This window comes from Mesoplodon bidens, assembly GCF_964165515.1.
Source record: "Mesoplodon bidens genome assembly, chromosome: 4".
In the NCBI taxonomy this organism is placed as follows: Eukaryota; Metazoa; Chordata; class Mammalia; order Artiodactyla; family Ziphiidae; genus Mesoplodon; species Mesoplodon bidens.
The window spans coordinates 84,155,523-84,177,045 of record NC_138160.1 but is presented as its reverse complement, the minus strand read 5'-3'; the positions used below and the strand labels follow the sequence as shown (position 1 = coordinate 84,177,045).

The 21,523-nt window shown below is 35.3% G+C and overlaps 1 protein-coding gene across 1 annotated transcript in view; it reads left to right on the top strand.

Moving 5' to 3' along the window:
- SLCO4C1 (solute carrier organic anion transporter family member 4C1) overlaps window positions 1–21,523 on the top strand; it is a gene marked incomplete at its 5' end in the record, with an annotated part of 64,429 nt that overhangs the window by 24,714 nt on the left and 18,192 nt on the right. The window contains 4 exons of the mRNA XM_081232600.1: window positions 11,202–11,384; window positions 17,244–17,340; window positions 18,866–18,987; window positions 19,944–20,056. Coding sequence (XP_081088726.1) covers window positions 11,202–11,384; window positions 17,244–17,340; window positions 18,866–18,987; window positions 19,944–20,056 — 515 coding nt within the window. The remainder of the gene's footprint in view (window positions 1–11,201; window positions 11,385–17,243; window positions 17,341–18,865; window positions 18,988–19,943; window positions 20,057–21,523) is intronic.

Genomic DNA, 21,523 nt, shown 5'->3' with positions numbered 1-21,523 from the left:
TCCCTGTTTTCACCTTTTGATTTTAGGAAGCAATTGTTCTTATCACTTTAAAGGATGGCAATATGGTAATTGTTCTGCTATGCATTTGCTTTTCTTTTTTGGTTATTATTTACCTTTGAATGAAGTGAATTATTCCTTGGCCAGCTTTTTGTAAGATGTTTGTATTAACTTTCTATTGCTGTATAGCATATTACACAAACTTACCAACTTGAAAAAGCACAAGTATATTATCTTACACTCTCCATAGTTCAAGAGTCTGGCACAGCTCTGGGTTCTCTGCTTAGAGTCTCAAACTCAGGGTGTCAGCTGGCTGCATTCTCATTTGAGGCTCTAGAGAATTCTTTTCCAAGCTTATTAAACTGTCGTGAAATATCAGTTTCTTGGAATTGTTGAACCGAGCTCCCCATTTCCTTGACGATTGTCAGTGGGGGTTGCTCTCAGCTCCTAGAAGCTCCCCACATTCCATCTTCAAAGGCAGCAAAGGTTCACAGAGCCCTTTTGCTTTAAATTTCTCTCATTGCTTCTGCTAGCCACAGAAAGCTTTCTGCTTTTAAAGTGCTCATGTGATTAGATTTTTGAGCACAGCCAGATAATCTCCTTTCTGACTAATTCAAAATCAACCGATTAGTAACTTAAGTTAGTTAATTAGTAAGGTGAACTTACTCTGCAGAATCCCTTTTGCCACTGTAACAGAATCAGGTGTGATGTTGTCCTATTCACAGTCCCAGGAATTAGGATGGGGAATCTTGGGGACCATTTAGAGTCCTGCATAACATAGTATACATGCAGGAGAGGGACTGGAACTCTGTCTGGACAAGTGGGGATTATGTCTGTTGAGACAGATGTTCCTTCTGAATAAATTATTTAAGCTTTTATTTCTTCCCCACATAGAAAGATTGCTGTTCAGATTTAGAATTTTTCTCTGGCACCATGCCTCTATGACATACTGTTCCTTGTTCTGTCCCACCTTGCTTGCTTCTCAATGATGCTAGGTAGACAAGTATTCTTCATATAGGATGTTCACATTTATTTCTCAGTGTATTTAGTTTATCTTTCTTGCTATACATTGGTATTTCTTCCATCATGTCATCTAACTTATGCATGTGAAGCTTACTTATTTTTTTGTATATTCTTTTTTTATCTCTTTCAAAATTAATTTTATGTTTTACTACTTTACTAAATTCCTTTATTGTTTTTAGTAGTTTTTCCATTGGTTCTGGAACCAATTAAGTGTTCCAAAAAGACAATTATAATTTCTGCAAATAGAAATTGTTTTACCTCTTGATTTCCAATTCATAGGCCTCTAGTTCCTTTCTCTTTCCTTCCAATACAATATGAAAAGTTACAGTTAGGGCACATCCTTGTCTTACTCCTGATTTTAGCAGTCTGTATGTATGCATATACATACATGTGTATGTATACACACTTATATACTTATATGTTTGATCATGTTAAAAAATGTCTATTCCTATTTTATGTTGACATTTGTCAATTTGTCAGTTTTCTACTTGAAATCTATGAAACTGATCATTTGATTTTTCTAATTAGATCTAATATGTTAAATTTTAATAGACTTCCTAATGTGCTTCTTTAAAAAGACATGCTTTTTATATATGTTGTTGGATTTTGTTGCTAATATTTTGTTTATGATTTTTTTGTGTTGATATTCAGATATGAGATTGGCCTATGGTTTTCTTTGGTGTTGTTAAACTTTATCACATGTTATTATCAATTTGTAATCAGTAAAAATATTTTGGTAATTTTTATCTTGTTTCTATGTTCTGGAATAGATTAAGTACTGTTAAGTTTATCATTTATTATTATTGTCATGATTATTATTTAATATATAAAGTTTTGGTAAAATTCATCTCTGAAACTGTCTGGGCTTGGTAATTAACCATTTTAGATTTTCAAATTAATATGCTAGTAATTTGTTCTAAGTAGTCTCTTCTGATTTTAAAAAATGTCTTCTCTTCATAGTTTATTTCCTTTTTTCATGTATTATTTGTGTATATGTAATTTCTCCTTCTCATTATGTTAGCTAGTGGTTTATTTTACTGATTATTTCAAAGGATTTATTTTTGTGTGAATTTTATTATTACATTTTATTAATCAGATTTCTATTCCTTTGTTAATTCTTTTTGTGTGTGTGTGTGGTATGCGGGCCGCTCACTGCTGTGGCCTCTCCCATTGCGGAGCACAGGCTCCAGACGCGCAGGCTCAGCAGCCATGGCTCACGGGCCCAGCCGCTCCGCGGCACGCGGGATCCTCCCGGACCAGGGCACGAACCCTCGCCCCCTGCATCGGCAGGCGGACTCCCAACCACTGCACCACCAGGGAAGCCCAATTCTTTTTTTTTTTTGCAGTACGCGGGCCTCTCACTGTTGTGGCTTCTCCCATTGCGGAGCACAGGCTCCGGACACGCAGGCTCAGCGGCCATGGCTCACGGGCCTAGCTGCTCCGCAGCATGTGGGATCTTCCTGGACCGGGGCACGAACCCGTGTCCCCTGCATCGGCAGGCGGACTCTCAACCACTGCGACACCAAGGAAGCCCCCAATTCTTTTTTTAAAATTTATTTTGTTATTTATTTTTGGCTTAATTGGGTCTTCGTTGCTGCACACGGGCTTTCTCTAGTTGCGGTGAGCGGGGGCTACTCTTCCATTGCGGTGCGCGGGCTTCTCATTGCGGTGGCTTCTCTTGTTGTGGAGCACGGGCTCTAGGCGTGCGGGCTTCAGTAGTTGTGTCTCGTGGGCTCTAGAGCGCAGGCTGTAGAGTAGTTGTGGCACATGGGCTTAGTTGCTCTGTGGCATGTGGGATCTTCCTGAACCAGGGCTTAAACCCGGGTCTCCTGCATTGGGAGGTGGATTCTTAACCACTGCGCCACCAGGGAAGTCCCCCCTTTGTTAATTCTTTATTGCTTTTTATTAGAGATGCCTCTTAATTGCTTGCTTTTTTCAGTATTTCTTTTTCCTAGATATTCTTTTGCATGTTATCTTCTCGAACATCACTATTCTATGATAAACTCATCTAGTGCCAGTGGTGTTAGTGCTGGGGGCAACTCATTAATGTGCAATTTATTTTTATGTTTTTTATTTTGACTTATTTTTTCGGGGGTCTTTTTTTGTTTCAATGAGATGGTTTTCTTATAAGAACTACTTTACTTACAGCGTATAAGTTTCGATGTGGTTTGTTTCTAGTATCATTTCTGAGAAATTTTGTAATTATAATTTTTTGATCAAAGAATAGTTTAATAGAGTTTTTAATTTTTTGAATTCCATATAGAAGGGCCTTTTCATTTTCTGTTGTCTTAAAAGTTTCTAGCTTTTTTTTTTTCCATTTTGGTCATAGAGTATTATTGTTATTTACTCTTTGGATTGTATACTGATATTTTTGTTGCATAATATTTGGTCACATGTTTTTAGAATTGTCCATGGTACCTAAAAATGGAAGACACAATTTTATAAGAGACTAGAATTTGACATGTTTTCCTAAATTCAGTGGTACTAATTATACTGTTTAGGCCTGCTCTATTGTTGCTTATTTTTAACAATTTGCTGTCTTGGACTGGGAAAGATGAAAATTAGTCTGCTGTTTTAACTTTTTATGTCTATTTTTGCATTTCTGGTAGTATCTGCTTAATAAAAATTGCCGCTGTATATTTATTTATTTATTTATTTTTAATTTTTATTTAAGTTTAAGCCTTTATTTGTAATTGGCTGTTTTATTCTATACTTTAAAAAATATTATAAACTTGCCTTTTTAGAACAGTTTTAGATTTACAGAAAAATTGTGAAGATAGTATAGTTTCCATATATACCACAACCATTTCCCCCTATTATTAACATCTTACTTTGTATGCTACATTTCTTATGATTAATGAATTAATATTGGTACATCATTTATTACATTTTCTACTTGTTAACTGAAGTCCAAACTTTATGTAGATCTACTTAGTTTTACCTAGTTTCCTTTTTCTATTTTACGATCTGATCCAGTATACCTTATTACATTTTTTTTTTTTTTTTTTTTTTTTTTGCTGTACGTGGGCCTCTCACTGTTGTGGCCTCTCCCGTTGCGGAGCACAGGCTCCGGACACGCAGGCTCAGCGGCCATGGCTCACAGGCCCAGCCGCTCCGCGGCATGTGGGATCTTCCCAGACCGGGGCACGAACCCGTGTCCCCTGCATTGGCAGGTGGACCCTCAACCACTGCGCCACCAGGGAAGCCCCCTTATTACATTTAGTTGTCATGTCCCTTTGGCTCTTCATGGCTGTGATAATTTCTCAGATTTTTCTTTTTTTTTTTTTGATGACCATAGCAGTTTTGAGGAGTGCTGGTCAGATATTTTGTAAAATGTCCCTCAGCTGGGATTTGTCTGATGTTTTTCCTGTGATTAGACTGGCTTAATAGGATTTTCAGGGGGAGGACCACACAGGCAAAATGCCATTTTCATCACATCATATGAAGGGTACATGCTATCAACATCACTTATCACTCTTGATGATAACCTTGATCACCTGACTCAGGTAGTATTTTTCAGGTTAATCCATTGTGAAGTAACTCTTTTCCTACTTTCTATACTATATGATTTGGAAGAAAGTCACTATGTGCACCCAACATTTCAGAAATGGAGTGTTATGTGCCATCTCTTTGAGGATGCAGTATCTACATAAATTACTCGGAGTTATTCTGCATTAGACATTTGTCTCTTCTCCCACATTTATTTATTTATTCAATTATTTTTTTTCAGTGTGGCTGCATAGATTTATATTTTACATTAGATTATAATCCAATGCAACTTTATTTCGTTGCTCAAATTATTCCAGCTTTGTCTACCTGGAGTTTTTTCCGTTGTCTCCTGTGTACCTTTGACATACCTCCATCACTGCAGATATTTTTGTTTGTTTTCCTTATTTTCTTGCACTCTGAGGTGCTTCAGGCTCATCCTATATATTTCCTGCTCCAGTCCTAAAGTCGGCTATTTCTCCAGGGGGCCCTGGTTTCTTTAATTATGGAATGGGAAATAACTTTATCATCTAAAATACAGTGATTATATATCGTTACTTTTGCCTTTAGTCTTGCAGACTCTACTCATTCCAAAGTTACTTAGGTCAGCACCCTTACCCCCACTCTCCTTAGTGAGGTTTTTTCATACATTTGTATTACGGTTAGATCCTTTTGTCACATTCTGCCTTTCCTCCTGGAAACTTTTGGCATCTTAAATGATTTTTAAAATTTTGTGTAAAGTTCACTCTTTGTACTATAAAGTTCAATGTATTTTGACAAATACTAGTCAAATATATGACTAGTGTCATATATCCACAATCAAACCATCATATAGAATAGTTTCACTACCCTAAAAAAAATCCTGTGGTGCTTCATCTGTTCAACCCTCCCTCCCCTCTTCCCTTGGCAACTATTTCTATGGTTTTACTTTTCCAGATTGTCATATATTTGGAATTATAAAGTATGTATCCTTTGTGGACTGGATTCTTTCACTTAGCAATAAACATTTTTTTTTTTTTTTTTTGCGGTATGCGGGCCTCTCACTGTTGTGGCCTCTCCCGTTGCGGAGCACAGGCTCCGGATGCGCAGGCTCAGCGGCCATGGCTCACGGGCCCAGCCGCTCCATGGCATGTGGGATCTTCCCGTACTGGGGCGCGAACCCGTGTCCCCTGCATCGGCAGGCGGACTCTCAACCACTGCGCCACCAAGGAAGCCCAGCAATAAACATTTAAGATACATCCATGCCTTTCTGTGGCTTGACATCTCATTATCAATTTTTATCAATTCTAGGAAAAGTGAAAGAAGGAAATTATTCAGAAGTAATGCAGAGAGAGTAATATATTGGATACAGTAGTTTTCATAAGTAGATCTTAGGCCTTGTTTATTTGGGAAAAATGATAAAATAAGATCTGTTAACTGTTACAGAGCCTTTCATGTAGTACTGTAACATGGAATATAGCCAGGCTGAAATATTGATACCCACAAACCTTAGACAGCTGAAGTACTTAAAACAGATCTGTGGAGAGGGACTGCAAAGATCAGTGACATGAAACTGATTATCCAGAAATAAACCCATACATAGGAAATCTAACAAAATATGTACTCTTTGGTTAATCCAACACAATGCTGTAATCCCTATCTTTTTCCACTAAAATATATTACATATGAATTAAAAAATAAAGTAGTAAAAATGCTAGGATAAAACCCAACATAAATAAATTTATATGTAATCATGGAGAAAGGGAAGACTTTTATAAGTCAGATATCAAACTCAGAAGCTCTGAAGTAAATTTGAGAAGTTAGTTCACAGAAAAACATTCAGGTAGCCAATAAACATACAGAAAAATGCTTAAGTTCACTGAAGATTTTTTCAAAAGTGTTGCTGCATTGCTAATGGGAATGCATATATTTATAATTCTTTGTTATGGCAACTTGGCAAATCAAATATAAATATTTATACACGTTGACCCAGCAGTTCCACTTTTTGGAACCTGTCCTACGATAGGCTTGCACAAATATGCCAAGATAAATTTTAAAAATATTCATCACAACATTGTTTTACCTAAATGTATGTATAATATAATATTAATAATATATGTTATATTATTATGAAATAGAAGTTGGGAGGGAGATGCAAGAGGGAGGGGATATGGGGATATATGTATGCATATAGCTGATTCACTTTGTTATATAGCAGAAACTAACACAACACTGTAAAGCAATTATACTCCAATAAAGATGTTAAAAAGGAAGCATACAAGCAAACTTAAAAAAAAAAAGAAGTTGTGGACTTGGTAAATAAATCACATTTATGCTGTGGAATATTATAACAGTGCCAACAAAGAAATTTAAATACAGCTTTAAGTTCCAACATCAAGGATTTCTAGGACATAAGAAGTGAAAACTGGAAGTTGTTGAATATAAGGATAGTATGTTTAGTATGATCAAAAATATGTAAAAATGTAACTGGATATAAAACATGTGAATGTGTGAGAATATGTCTGAAAAATGATAAAAGGAACTGTTAACAGCAGTTATTGCCTTCATCTAAGTGACATGGGAGAGCTTAAATAGAGGCAGGCAGAGGTAAGGGAGAGCTTGGAATTTTTCTTGGTATTCTTCTGTTTTATTTAAAATTTATTTAAACAAGCAGGTTGAAACCCATTGATTACTTCCTCTGGGAGAAACAGAAAAACATCAAAACCCCGCAGAATACTCTTATAATCAAAAAGTCTACCAGATTACTACAGAAATATATTTTTCTAAAGGCAATTTACCTATTATAAAAAGGAAGTAGGAGAAAATAGTAAACCAATAATGCATGTACGTATGTTCAGTTTTGCAAAATGAACAATTTGCAAATAACAAAGCAAATAATAAGAGATTGTTAGTCTAATCTACTACCTCCAGGAAAGTGAATATTGAAACCAAGAATTATAATTCAAATGTTTGACATGACCAGGGAAATATCACAAATAATGCAGACCTAGCCCAGTTATAAATATAAATAAATTATCTGCCAAAATATCCATCAACCTCTTATAACATGAATATATACAGTATTATAGAGTATATTTTAAATATAAAATTTTTAAAATATATTTTTATGCATAGAATTTGCATCTGAAAATTTGATGACAGTGAACCAGTTAAAGAATATTCAGGATTGGTGCTTTAGGGGCCTTACGTCTCATCAATCAGGAAATAATAAATCTTGATCTGATATCAAGGAAATGAAAATAGAATTAGCTGAGGCCATTGTTAAAATGAAAATTCCTGGATACTACACCAGATTCAAAGGGAAAGGGTTGGAAATATATTTTTAACAAATCTCTTAGTTCATTAATATTGATGAGTTTAGGAAATATGGATTTACTTTAATACCCAGGCTTTGAATGTGATTTTCTTTTTTTTTTTTTTTGTGGTATGTGGGCCTCTCACTGTTGTGGCCTCTCCCGTTGCGAGCACAGGCTCCGGATGCGCAGGCTCAGCAGCCATGGCTCACGGGCCTAGCCGCTCCGCGGCATAGTGGGATCTTCCTGGACCAGGACACGAACCCGTGTCCCCTGCATTGGCAGGCGGACTCTCAACCACTGCGCCACCAGGGAAGCCACTGAATGTGATTTTTTTTAAAGATTTTAATCAAGTCCTAAAGATAACCATTTTTCAGGTATCTAAATTGGAAAGGAAGAGGTAAAATTATCATTATATGCAGATGATATGATATGATATATAGAAAACCCTAAAGACTCCACACAAAAACTGCTAGAACTGGTAAAAGAATTCAGCAAGGTAGCAGGATACAAGTTTAACGTACAGAAATCTGTTGCATTTCTTTACACTAACAATAAAATATCAGAAAGGGAAAATAAAAAGACAATCCCTTTTAAAATTGCATTAAAAAAATATAATACTTAGGAATAAACCTGACCAAGGAGGTGAAAGACTTATATGCTGAGAACTATGAAACATTGATAAAGAAAACTGAAGATAATTTAAAGAAATGGAAAGATATCCCATGCTCTTGGACTGGAAGAATTAATATTGTTAAAGTGGCCATATTACACAAAGCAGTCTATAGATTTAATGCAATCCCTATCAAATTACCCATGACATTTTTCACAGAACTAGAACAAATAATACTAAAATTTATACAGAACCATGAAAGACCCAGAATTGTCAAAGCAATTCTGAGGAAAAAGAACAAAGCTGGAGGCATAACCCTCACAGACTTCAGACAATACTACAAAGTTACAGTAATGAAAACAGTGTTGTACTGGCACAAAAACAGACATGGATCAATGGAACAGAATGGAGACCCCAGGAAAAAACCCACACACCTACGGTCAATTAATCTTCGACAAAGGAGGCAAGAATATACAATGGGAAAAAGTCTCTTCAGCAAGTGGTGTTGGGAAAGCTGGACAGCCACATGTAAATAAATGAAGTTAGAACACTCCCTCACACCATACACAAAAATAAACTCAGAATTACGAGACATGACATCATAAAACTCCTAGACGAGAACATAGACAAAACATTCCCTAACATAAATTGTAGCAATGTTTTCTTAGGTCAGTCTCCCAAGGCAACAGAAATAAAAGCAGAAATAAACAAATGGGACCTAATCAAACGTATAAGCTTTTGCACAGCAAAGGAAACTGTAAAGAAAACAAAAAGACAACCTACACACTGGGAGAAAATATTTGCAAATGATGTGAGCAACAAGGGCTTAATTTCCAAAATATATGAACAGCTCATGCAACTCAATAACAGAAAAAACAACCCAATCAGAAAATGGGCAGAAGACCTAAATACACATTTCTCCAAAGAAGACATACACGTGGTCAATAGGTTTATGAAAAGATGCTCAATATCACTAATTATTAGAGAAATGCGAATCAAAACTACAATGAGGTATCACCTCACACTGGTTAAAATGGCCATCATTAAAAAATCTACAAATATCAAGTGCTGGAGAGGGTGTGGAGAAAAGAGAACCCTCCTACACTGTTGGTGGGAATGTAAATTGGTGCAGCCACTGTGGAAACAGTATGAAGTTTCCTTAAAAAACTAAAAACAGAGTTGTCACATGATCTAGCAGTCCCATTCATGGGCATATATTCAGAGAAAACTCTAATTTGAAAAGATACATGTACCCCAATGTTAATAGCAGCACTATTTACAATAGCCAAGATGTGGAAGCAACATAAATGTACATTGATGGATGAATGGATAAAGAAGACTCCATACATAAAATGGAATACTACTCAGCCATAAAAAATAATGAAATAATGCCATTTGCAGTAACATAGATGGACCTAGAGATTACCATAGTAAGTGCAGTAAGCCAGAGAGAGAAAGATGAATACCATATGATATCATTTATATGTGGAATCTAAAATAAAATACAAATGAACTTATTTATAAAACAGAAACAGGCTCACAGACATAGAAAACAAACTTAGGGTTACCCCCCTTAGGAAAAGTGGGTGGGGGCAGGATAAATTAAGAGTTTGGGATTAGCAGATACAATCTATATAAAAATAGATAAACAAAAAGTCCTACTGTATAGCACAGGGAACTGAATACATTCAATATCCTGTAATAAACCATAATGGAAAAGAATATGGAAAAGAATATATATATATCTATATATATCTATCTATATATATATATAACTGAGTCACTTTACTAAACACCAGAAACTAACACAACATTGTAAATCTATACTTCAATAAAAGGAAAAAAAGAAAAAAAAAGATAACAATTTTTCCTTTTAGAATTTTCAAAAAAACATCCTATGGACCCAAAGATTGCTTCAAAATATAAATGTAATAAAATAGTTTGACCTGTAAAAAAGAAGTAGACATAACTTCTAAATATTACTGCTTTGTAGTGAATATTTTAAAAAATTAATTAATTTTTGTCTGCGTTGGGTCTTTGTTGCTGTGCGCGGGCTTCTTATAGCTGCGGCGAGCGTTGGCTATTCTTGGTTGCGGTGCACAGGCTTCTCATTGCGGTGGCTTCTCGTTGCAGAGCATGGGCTCTAGGCGCACGGGCTTCAGTAGTTGTGACACGTGGGCTCAGTAATTGTGGCTCACGGGCTCTAGAGCGCAGGCTCAGTAGTTGTGGCGCACGGGCTTTTTTGCTCAGCGTCATGTGGGATCTCCACGGATCAGGGCTCGAACCCGTGTCCCCTGCATTGGCAGGTGGATTCTTAACCACTGTGCCACCATGGGAGTCTCATGTAGTGAATATTGAGAATTACTGTTTAAGATGCTGATTGATAAAATCAATATGGTGGTAACAAAAAAAAATCTTTTTAAAGAAAAAACCAATACGGTGGTCCTATTGTATTTATGACTTGTAAAAAAAATCAAGTCTAGTGTTTTTTTTTCCCTTCAATTTGAAAACTATCCTTCCCTGGCACCACTTGAGTCACTTGTGTTTATACAGTTTGTTAATTTTGGTTCTTAAGTAATGTTTCTCAGTTTTGTACTGTATTTTCTAAATTTTGATGTAATATTTCATAAATTTTCTTTAATAATGTATGTATTTTAAAATATTTTAAGTATAATCAAGTGAAGTGATTGGAAGAAATAAGGAAGGTTATGTTAGGCAAGTATAATTTGTAAGATATTTAAATTATTAGCTAAAATTTTGATAAATTCACAACTTTTTTTCCCCTAAAGATACCTGCTTAACAGAAAAGAATAAAACCAGCTGTACTGCTTCAAGTTCTTCACTTTTCTACTACTTGTATGTCTTTATTTTGGGACAACTATTGCTGGGAACAGGAGGAACTCCTCTTTATACCCTAGGAACAGCCTTTATTGATGATTCTGTGCCCACCCACAAATCTTCTCTCTATATAGGTAAGTTTGCTCTGTAATGTAAATGTCTCGGTGTCATTTTATCTTATTGCTTGTTTAATTTATAAGTAAAGCATAACATACACTTATTAAGAAGTTGTGATTTCGTAGGTATTTACATTTGATAAATGCAATATTACTTTTTTTGTTTAATTATATGCTGATGTATCATGTCCTTCAGTTGAATGCGGTTATGATTTTTATTGACATTCTGTTCTATTTCCTATGGGGGGGCATGCCAGCCTTCCTGGAAGTGCCATCCAAGCAGTAGGCTGTCTAGATTGCTGGAATGTACCCCAGGCTAATTTACACAGGTGGGGAGATAGAGCTCTGCTGTTCTACTGACTTACTTCATCCTACGTGGACTTTGACTAGAGTCAACAAAAGAAACCACACAATGGTACTCAGAAACTCCTGTGGAGTTCTCCATTTCAGATTAATGCTTTTTATGTATGACTCAATTGTTTTCCTTTGTGAACTAATTCTTAGCAGTACAAGTTTCTCTTAAATTCCATCCCTGAAGTTCCTGGAACGTAGAGTTAACTAGACCATGCATGGCCCTACATCCAAATTAATGTGTAATTTATTTGCACATGAAGTTTCACTTAATCAGTCTATTATTCTAATGTAGGGGACTTAGTCCATTTGGACTACTATAACAGAATACCATAGACTATTTGGCTTCCAAGCAAGAGAAATTTATTTGTCACAATGCTGGAGGCTGAGAAATACAAGATCAGGGTGCCCATAGATTTAGTATCTGATAAGGGCCCATTTCTTGGTTCATAGACAGCTGACTTTTAGCCATGGCAGAAGGGACAAGGGAGCTCTCTGGGGCCTTCTTTTAAGGGCACACTAATCCCTTTTTGAGGGCTCCACTCTTATGACCTAATCACTTCCCAAAGGCCCCACCTCCAAATACAGTTTCATTGGGAATTAGGTTTCAACATATGAATTTTGGGGCGACACAAACTTTCAGTCTATAACAAAGACCTATTGCCGTAGTCACTGGAAGCCAAGTGTGTTCAGTGCAGCCCTGATAGAGGGTACTAATCTCCTAGGCTCATCTCTAATATGGAAACCACTACACTTCTACCAGTTTTCTCTACTTGCTTTGCTTTGGTCTCTCCGCAAGATCTGATGCTCTCTCTTTACATGTTCTGTCTGATCTGTACAACCTCTCCATTTACTAATTTAACAGTGCTTTTATTTCAGTTAGCTACTAGTGATGCTTTTCACTCTTCCAGTTCACAGATTTTCTTTCTGAGGTCCTCTCCTAATCAGTACTTCTCATAAAACAATTTCAATCTTTATATTTTAGTAACACACAAAATACTAAGTTATTCAAAAATTATTTAAGCATGGGAAGGTTGGGTGCAGGCCCACGAGACCATCCCAGATTTGAAATTCTCTAGGCCTTGACAGTTCTCAGGGCTATGATTTATCACAGCAGAAAGATACAAAGCAAAATCAGCAGAGGGAAAATGTACATGAGGTGAAGTAGAGACGACCAGCTGCAAGCTTACAAGAGTCCACTCCCTCCTCATGGAGCCCTACGGATTGAAACTAATTGCTCCAGCCAGGAGTTGTGACAACATGTATGAAATGTTTTCTACCAGCTAAGTTCATTAGAGATTCAACGCCCAAGGATTTTATTGGTAGTTGATCATGTAGGAACCCTCTGCCTTGCACAGAGAAAATTTCTAGACTCTCAGAAGGAATACAAGTGTTCAACAAAACCACATTGTTTATACAAACAGTTTGAGCACAATGAGCCCCCTTTATTAGTTAGGGAACTGTGGCATCCCTCTGGACATTTAAGATCCCAGATGCCAGACGAGAGCAAAACTTGCAAGCAGGTCTTTCTAAAGATAGCAGCCACAAGGCCTGCTACCTTATCTTTTTCTTGTACTGTGGGAATTCATTGAATGGTAATTTTTGAGAGTAAAGGAAAAAAACAAAAAGTAACAAAACTGGGAAACTCATTTTAATTTTTTTCAATTTCAGATAACTGATACTTTTCATTGGGTAATTAGGTTTTGTTGATTGAAATCCTTTCGTATGCTTTTTATATTTGTATACATTTCCCCATTTCCAAAATCTTCCTCCCTTCTTTCTTTCTTTATTTTTATTTTATTTTTTTGTGCGGTACACAGGCCTCTCACTGTTGTGGCCTCTCCCGTTGCGGAGCACAGGCTCCGGACGCACAGGCTCAGCGGCCATGGCTCACGGGCCCAGCCGCTCCGCAGCATGTGGGATCTTCCCAGTCCGGGGCACGAACCCATGTCCCCTGCGGACCCCCCAACCACTGCGCCACCAGGGAAGCCCTAATTGAACTTTTAAATTCATTTAATGTTATTTTGTGTTTAAATCTTTCATCTTAATATGTGCTTCCTATCTGCTCTACACTCTTATTTCTTGCCCTTTTTTTCTATCTTTTTGATAATTTAATATTTATTATTTCATTTCTCCCCTCCATTAACTTCCTAGGTATATGCTCTTTTACTGTTCATCTGCTAATTACTTTATATGCAAACTTGATTTTATGAAATTCAAATGTTAATTGAAAATTTTACCACATTCCTAATCATCACATAAGTCTTAAAACCCTTTAAATTTATTCCTTTCCCAACATTTATTCAGTTATTTCTGTGTACTGTAATCCCTTCTATATTTAAATTCCTGAAATAAGTATTATTGTTTTATTTAAAAATATTGATCCACTTTTATAAACATGTTTACCTTTTTTTATTGCTCTTCTTTCCTTTGCTACTCTGAGTTTCAGTCTGGGATCATTTTCCTTTAACGTGAAGAACAGTCTTGAGTTAATTTACTGGAACAATCTGCTTGTGATGAATTCTCTTAGTTTTTCATCTAGGTTTTTTTTACCCTTTTCCCTGATGAATATTTTCACTGGGAATAGATAATTAGTTGGCCATTAATTTTCTTTCCGTACTTTAAAATTGCTATTCTACTGTATTCACTTCCACTGTTTCTTATGTATGTTTACCATTATTAAGATTCTTTTCTTGTATTTGATTTTCGTTTTATTTACTATGAGTGTATAGGTGCAAGATTCCATTTATTTCATCTGTTTTGAAGTTATATGACTTCACGAATATATTGTTTGATATTTTTCATTGGTTTTGGAATATTTCCTATGATTATTAATATAACTTCTGCCCTATTGTCTCCTCTCCTGGGACTCCAGTTACTCCAATTACATGTATGGTAGGCCTTTGTGGGTTTTGTTTTTTTTTTTATGTATTCTTTCTCATTTACTATCTTTTCTGTATTTTCTATCCTGTATTTTTTCTGTGCTTCTTGATAAATATTTACTGATTTAATAATATATTTTCCAGTTTAGTAATACTCAGTTCAGTTCTAAGTAATCTGCTGTGGATCCATTTCATTTTTATTGTGACAAATGCATTTTATAGTTCTAGAATTTCTTTTCAGAATCACTCTGTGTGTCTTTTAATAACTTTCCAACCTCTGTCGTACATGGGAACACTACAGTCTGGGATGCCCTTTATCTAATTTCAGGGACTGAGTTTATTTGAAGCTAAACTGCACTTACTCTGTGAGCCAGTCTACTTCTAACTCATCCTTGCTTTTAGAGTATAGCCTCGTAGGTGCCAACTTAAAATGTAGGACAGGGAAAGTTTATAAGCTCTACTCCCTAAACTGCAACTTTTGTTTCCCTACTTCCTAGAGACTAGCAAAGGACAGTTTACCCTCTCAGTGCCTCTTATAGAATTAGCCAACGTACCCAGGAAAAAAAATCAGTCCCAATTTTTGTTAAATCTCTCTCTTCTTAAGAATCTTAACACAGTGGTCCTTCACTATTTTTATCTGACTTATATTTAAAAATAATTTTTACCGTTTTTAAAAGTTTTTCTTAGTGGGCAATTTGGTTGGAAATGCTAGTCTACCATAGTCCATCCACCATTACCAGAATTTTTAATTTTGGGGTCATAGCAAATTCACCTTTCATCAGTTGAAAACATTAAATTCTTTGTTTTCTTGATATATTTCTTTTATGAACATATTTGTGAACATACGCAAAGCGTATGTGAACATACTCCTTGGTTATTGTTAACCAAGGAGTAATTGCTGAGGACTGAGAAAGCAGGTGATGTAGATAGTGCTATTCAGTGTGAATTACATAGATCCGTGCCAACATGAAGAAAGTCAAAAAATGAAAATAAACTTTTAGAAACTTTTATAGCAATTCTTTTTAATAGATCTATTTATTTATTTAGGCTGTGTTGGGTCTTCATTGTTGCTTATGGGCTTTCTCTAGTTGCGGCAAGTGGGGGCCACTCCTCATTGTGGTGCACGGGCTTCTCATTGTGGTGTCCTCCCTTGTTGCGGAGCACGGGCTCTAGGCGCATGGGCTTCAGCAGTTGTGGCCCACAGGCTCTAGAGCACAAGCTCAGCAGTTGTGGTGCACGGGCCCAGTTGCTCCACAGCATGTGGGATCTTCCCGGCCCAGGGCCCAAACCCATGTGCCCTGCACTGGCAGGCAGATTCTTAACCACTGTGCCACCAGGGAAGCCCTACAGCAATTTTATACTTCCACAAAACTTATAAGGTATCCTTACAAATGTATCAGTCTAAACCCTTTTGGAAATAATTTATAAAAGGATCCATCACCAAAGATAATTTGGGAATCATTGATTGCCAGCATTTTTAATCATGTACTTTCAGCTATAAAATTTTTTGAGCATGAATCATATATATATATATATATATATATATATATATATATATATATATATACACTTATTTATAAATTATATACTTAAAATTTTCTACCAATACATTTTTTACATTCAAAAATATAGTTATAATGTAAATTAGGGTAGTTGATAGATAAATAAAAGTTCTTATATGTTTTCAGATCATCTTGAATGACCTCTACTTTGGAGCCTCGATCTAGTACATAAGTCATTTTTACCATTGATGTATACTTCACTTTGTGTATGGTATATTCCTTTTCTTTTATGTATGAGAAGGAGAATCTCAGTAATTAATAAAAAAATTCAGAAGGTGGTAGTATATGAAGATACTGATGTATGCATAATTTTTTAACAAAAAATAAAAAGTTATATATGGCAAAGTTTTAAATATCAGAGAAATAAGGTCAGTTTAATTCTGTTGCAAGTTAAAATGGGAGATTCACTAAGAGAAGGAGTTTAATGGTTTACTTTTAAGAAACAGACTAATGAACCAGATCCAGGTTTTAAATCAGCTGCCATAGAATGCTTTTGGAATGTGTACAGAGTATAAAAGCCTTCTCATTTCACTTTGTTTTCTTCCGTAAGAATTGTAGCCAGTAATTACTATCACTGTTCACAAAGGGTAATAGTAGATGAACTACCCCTGCTGTGAGTTAACATGATATAACTTTCATAAATTTATAATTATTGGATTTGTTGCCATCATTATTGTAGTCTAAAAAATTTGACATTGGGGCTTCCCTGGTGGCGCAGTGGTTGAGAGTCCGCCTGCCGATGCAGGGGACACGGGTTCGTGCCCCGGTCTGGGAAGATCCCACATGCCGCAGAGCGGCTAGGCCCGTGAGCCATGGCTGCTGGGCCTGCGCATCCGGAGCCTGTGCTCTGCAAGGGGAGAGGCCACAACAGTGAGAGGCCCGCCTACCGCAAAAAAAAAAAAAAAAAAAAAAATTTGACATTGAATTATGTATTTTAAGCTCCTTGACAAATATGTGTAATTTTCATATAATTCTAATCATTTTGTTTTTCTATAGTAAAATATTTCTCTTTCTTCACTTGTCAGACATTCAAAGCAAAGTTCCACAGATGACCATTTTCATTGTCTTTGTTCTTTTTCTAGGAATTGGCTATTCCATGTCAATTTTAGGCCCTGCTCTTGGCTATGTGTTGGGAGGACAGTTGCTAACCATGTACATTGATGTTGATTTGGGACAAAGGCAAGGCAACATCTATTTTTCTTTTATTTAGATTTATATTATTTTAATCATGTTAGTACCATAGACAGAATATTTTTATAATATTTCTTCAGAATATCATGAGGGATTTTTCAGGAAACAAAACTGAATACACACAATTTTTATGTACTATTTTGGCTGCATTGCTTCATGAATTAATGCCACACCATCTCTTGCTATAGTGTATTTATTTACAAATAAGGATGCTTAGTAGTTAGATGGTGAAATTTTTCAAAATACATAACCAGTACCCTGTGCATTGTTCAAAAATAATAGTTTAAAATTAGTTATGCTTTCAGTAGATTAGCCTGAAGAGTCTCGAGAGTTTATGATTCTCAGACTAAGTGCTATAGTAGCTCTGATAATATAGAGATCACAATTGTTCAGCTTTAACAACTGTAACACTGGAGGATAATAATAGGTAATGTTTGTTTATCCCATACTGTGTTCTAGACAACATAGGTTTTGTGTGTAACGTAATTTTACATGCCATTTTATTTAATCCTCTTAATAATCTTATAAGGTAGTTGATACAGAACTTGGTAAGTGACCAAGGCATGAAATGAAGCAGATCTTTTTGACTCCAAAACCCCCTTCTTACCCACTGAGTTACCTTCTCCTTTTCCTGAATAGAGAAGTTAGTGGCCTTTGCTGAGGCCATATTTTCTCATTTTACTGTAACTGCACAGTCTTTTGCATGCCTGTGAGCAATGAATAAGAAAATGTGGTCACAGTATGTGATTTGTTCTTTAGCTGTTAGTCCCAGGTTAATCTTTTAGAGACTAGGTTAATCTTTTAGAGACTATAGGTTAATAAAAAATTTCAGAAGGTGGTACAATACAAAGATACTGATGTTTGTAGCCCTAGGTTAATCTTTTAGAGACTGTATAAAAAGGTGTACAGAGGAAACCCTTGAACAGAAAGCTGGGTTTTAATTTCAGTGGAGAGAAATGAGTTGTAGAAATGATGTGTTTGGGGGAAGAGCCTGTTGATATAAAAATATGACAACCATTATAACAAACTGTTAATATATTATCACTTTAAGAAGAATTTTACATTCAAATGAATGCCACAATTGGGGCATAGTGTATAGGCTTTGAACAAAAATCAGTGATTCGTTGTGAGATGTATTTAGTATTCTCTCTCTATATATATACTATATATTATAATATTCAGAGAAGAAAAATGTAGCCAAAGTTAGATAAAGAATGTTCAGAAATTCCATGCATGCTTTCAAATAGTCAACATACATATATTTACTATTAAATATTTAAAACTTCTGTGTTATATTTGCCATGTGGAATACTTTGTAAATCATTATTCTTGGAGCTCTCATTTATGCCTGCTATCCACTGTGATTCTTCAAAATGGCTCCACTTGAAATTTTGGATAATATAATAATATTTCTCTATATATGCATTTGAATTATAAATTACATAATTATCGTGACTGAGTTTTAATTAACAAGATAGAGTTGACTTTTACCTCTTGTTTTTCTATCATATAGCATTGATATCACTGAGGATGATCCACGATGGCTGGGGGCATGGTGGATTGGATTTCTTATGTCTTGGCTCTTTGCCTGGTCTTTGATAATACCTTTTTCTTGCTTTCCAAAACACTTACCAGGTAAAAATATTTTCTTTAAAACCAGGGAGTCTTATTCCAATTCTAGGCCAAGTGTTGCTTTCTACATGATTACTAAGAACCCTAGAAAATTCACTATTTTTTTAATAGAATCTCAGTTGTCTGCCTATGCAAACTTTTGAATATCTGTCTTTATTTTAGGAAATATTGGGTAACAATCTTAATATTCATGGTTTTTCTTTATTTTCATTTAATACCCAATAAAACTGTACATATTCACCTCTTTATTAAATACTAAATTTGTATCTTATGTGTTATCTGGAATCTTGCTTTATGTTTATGTGAGTTATAATATCTTCTAAACTATTAGTTTGTATTCAGTTAGTAACTTCAAGAGCCAATCGGCTTTAAATTATTGATGTTAATTATTTGTTAATGATAGTACAAGTACTTTTTTTTTCAATTGTCACCAAAGTCATGCTTTTGTATACTTATTTTCACCAAATTTCAACACTAAAAATCTGTCCTAAAAGAAAAGATTAATAGAAAAGAATATCTATTCCTTTCTCTGTGAGATTTTGTTTCTTTATAATCATGTGGTTCATATACATATCTATAGAAGTATTTTTCTCCAGGCTGAAGGCATTTAGTTGTTTCTGTTATATGTAACAGAATAGATGTAACAGGATAGATGATTAACTTCTGGAAATGGGCAGAAGAAAAGTAGGCAGAGTAGAAGTAGATGGACTCATTGATTTCTTTCTACCCTGGGCCATCCAACTTATCAGTCTGTATCGACTGTTTTCTCAGATTTATTCACGGTACTATTATTAAAAATTAGACATGATAATAGGTAGTAAATATTATTTCATCTAAAAATATGTTAGAATTAGAGTAGAAGAGAAAAGCTTTAAACATTCTTTGTTTAATGCATAAAGGATGAGAAAGAATCATTAGAAAACAAGAAGATAGAGCGGGTAAATTTACTATTTTTTTAGGTACAGCAGAAATTCAAGATGGAAAAACTTCCCAGATTCATCAGAGTAATTCTTTACAACATACAGATGGGAATTTTGGACAAAGTTTTAAAAATTTTCCAGCTGCTCTAAAGGTAAAATAACACTGTACACACACACACACACAACTATACACACATACATATCTAGATGTATGTATATATTACAAATATATGTAAACAGTATATCCATACACACAAATATTATCATAATGCACTCTTGCTTGCTTATTTACTATAGTTCTAGCTCTTATAAAAACCTCTTCAGATTTAATTGTATTGTGCTTTGAGTAAATGAAAACTAGTCCAGAGTAGATTGGTTGGAAGAACATGAGTTATCTTATTGGCAATATCAATATTCAGTGGTTCCTCATTAGCATGTAGTCCATTATCCCATGCCATTTCCCTTGTGTAATGGATGGATCAATTATCATTGAATTGTAAATATGTTTTTGAGAATGCCAAACCAATATTTTTCCCTTGTGAAAGGAGTGGCGGTTAGTGGTTACTTGTTTTGAATTTGAGGTTAAAGAAACAAAAGTGTTATGGTCTGTTTTATTGAACTCGGCAGAGAAGTATTCTTTCTATTTAGCATCATAAAAGTTTTGTACATAAGGGAATTTATAATTTTACCTTTTCAAGATTTGAACTTATTTACTTTTCATTTTTTTTCCTCCTCAAATGAAAGCCTTAAAATGTTTTTACTCCATTCATCCTACTTTTTAACTCTCCTTCCTCCTCTTCCATACAGGCACATTCTTGTGTTTTGCTGAGATTGTTTATAATTTTTAATTCTAATTACTGTTATTTTCTTTTATAGTAGTTCTGTTCTATTTCATATATTTCTATTTAATTTATTTTATAAATTCTTATATGTATCAAGAGTCATTACTCACCAATGCTTTTTTTATCCTTATGTTCTCGTGCTTTGAGATCTTGATTCTGATTCAGATCTCTATAGATACAGCATTTTATTGCTGGTTTTTCTCAGATAGGATGCCATCTAAGTATCCTTGAATGTCAGAATGATATTTCTGACTGGATGGATACTTTCAGATCATACTTCTTTAATTCTAGTAGTCTGTAGATGTTGTTTGGCTCTTTTCTAGTTAAATATGTTGCAGTTGAGAAGTTTCAAGTTAATGTGATTCTTAGTTATTTCTATCTGCAAATTTGTAAATTTTTTCATTTCTCTTTGATTTCAGGAAATTCACTAGTTTATTCCTAAATATGTATCATTTTTCATTAATCCTTGCTTGGAGTCCATTATCTTTTTCAATCTGAAAACTTAAATATTCTCTACTCATTATTATTATTATTATTTTTTTTTTTTTAATTTTTATTTTTTTGCGGTACACGGGCCCCTCACTGCTGTAGCCTCTCCTGTTGCAGAGCACAGGCTCCGGACGCGCAGGCTCAGCGGCCATGGCTCACGGGCCCAGCCGCTCCGCAGCATGTGGGATCTTCCCAGACCGCGGCACGAACCCGCGTCCCCTGCATCGGCAGGCGGACTGTCAACCACTGCGCCACCAGGGAAGCCCCTACTCATTATTTTTTTAAATT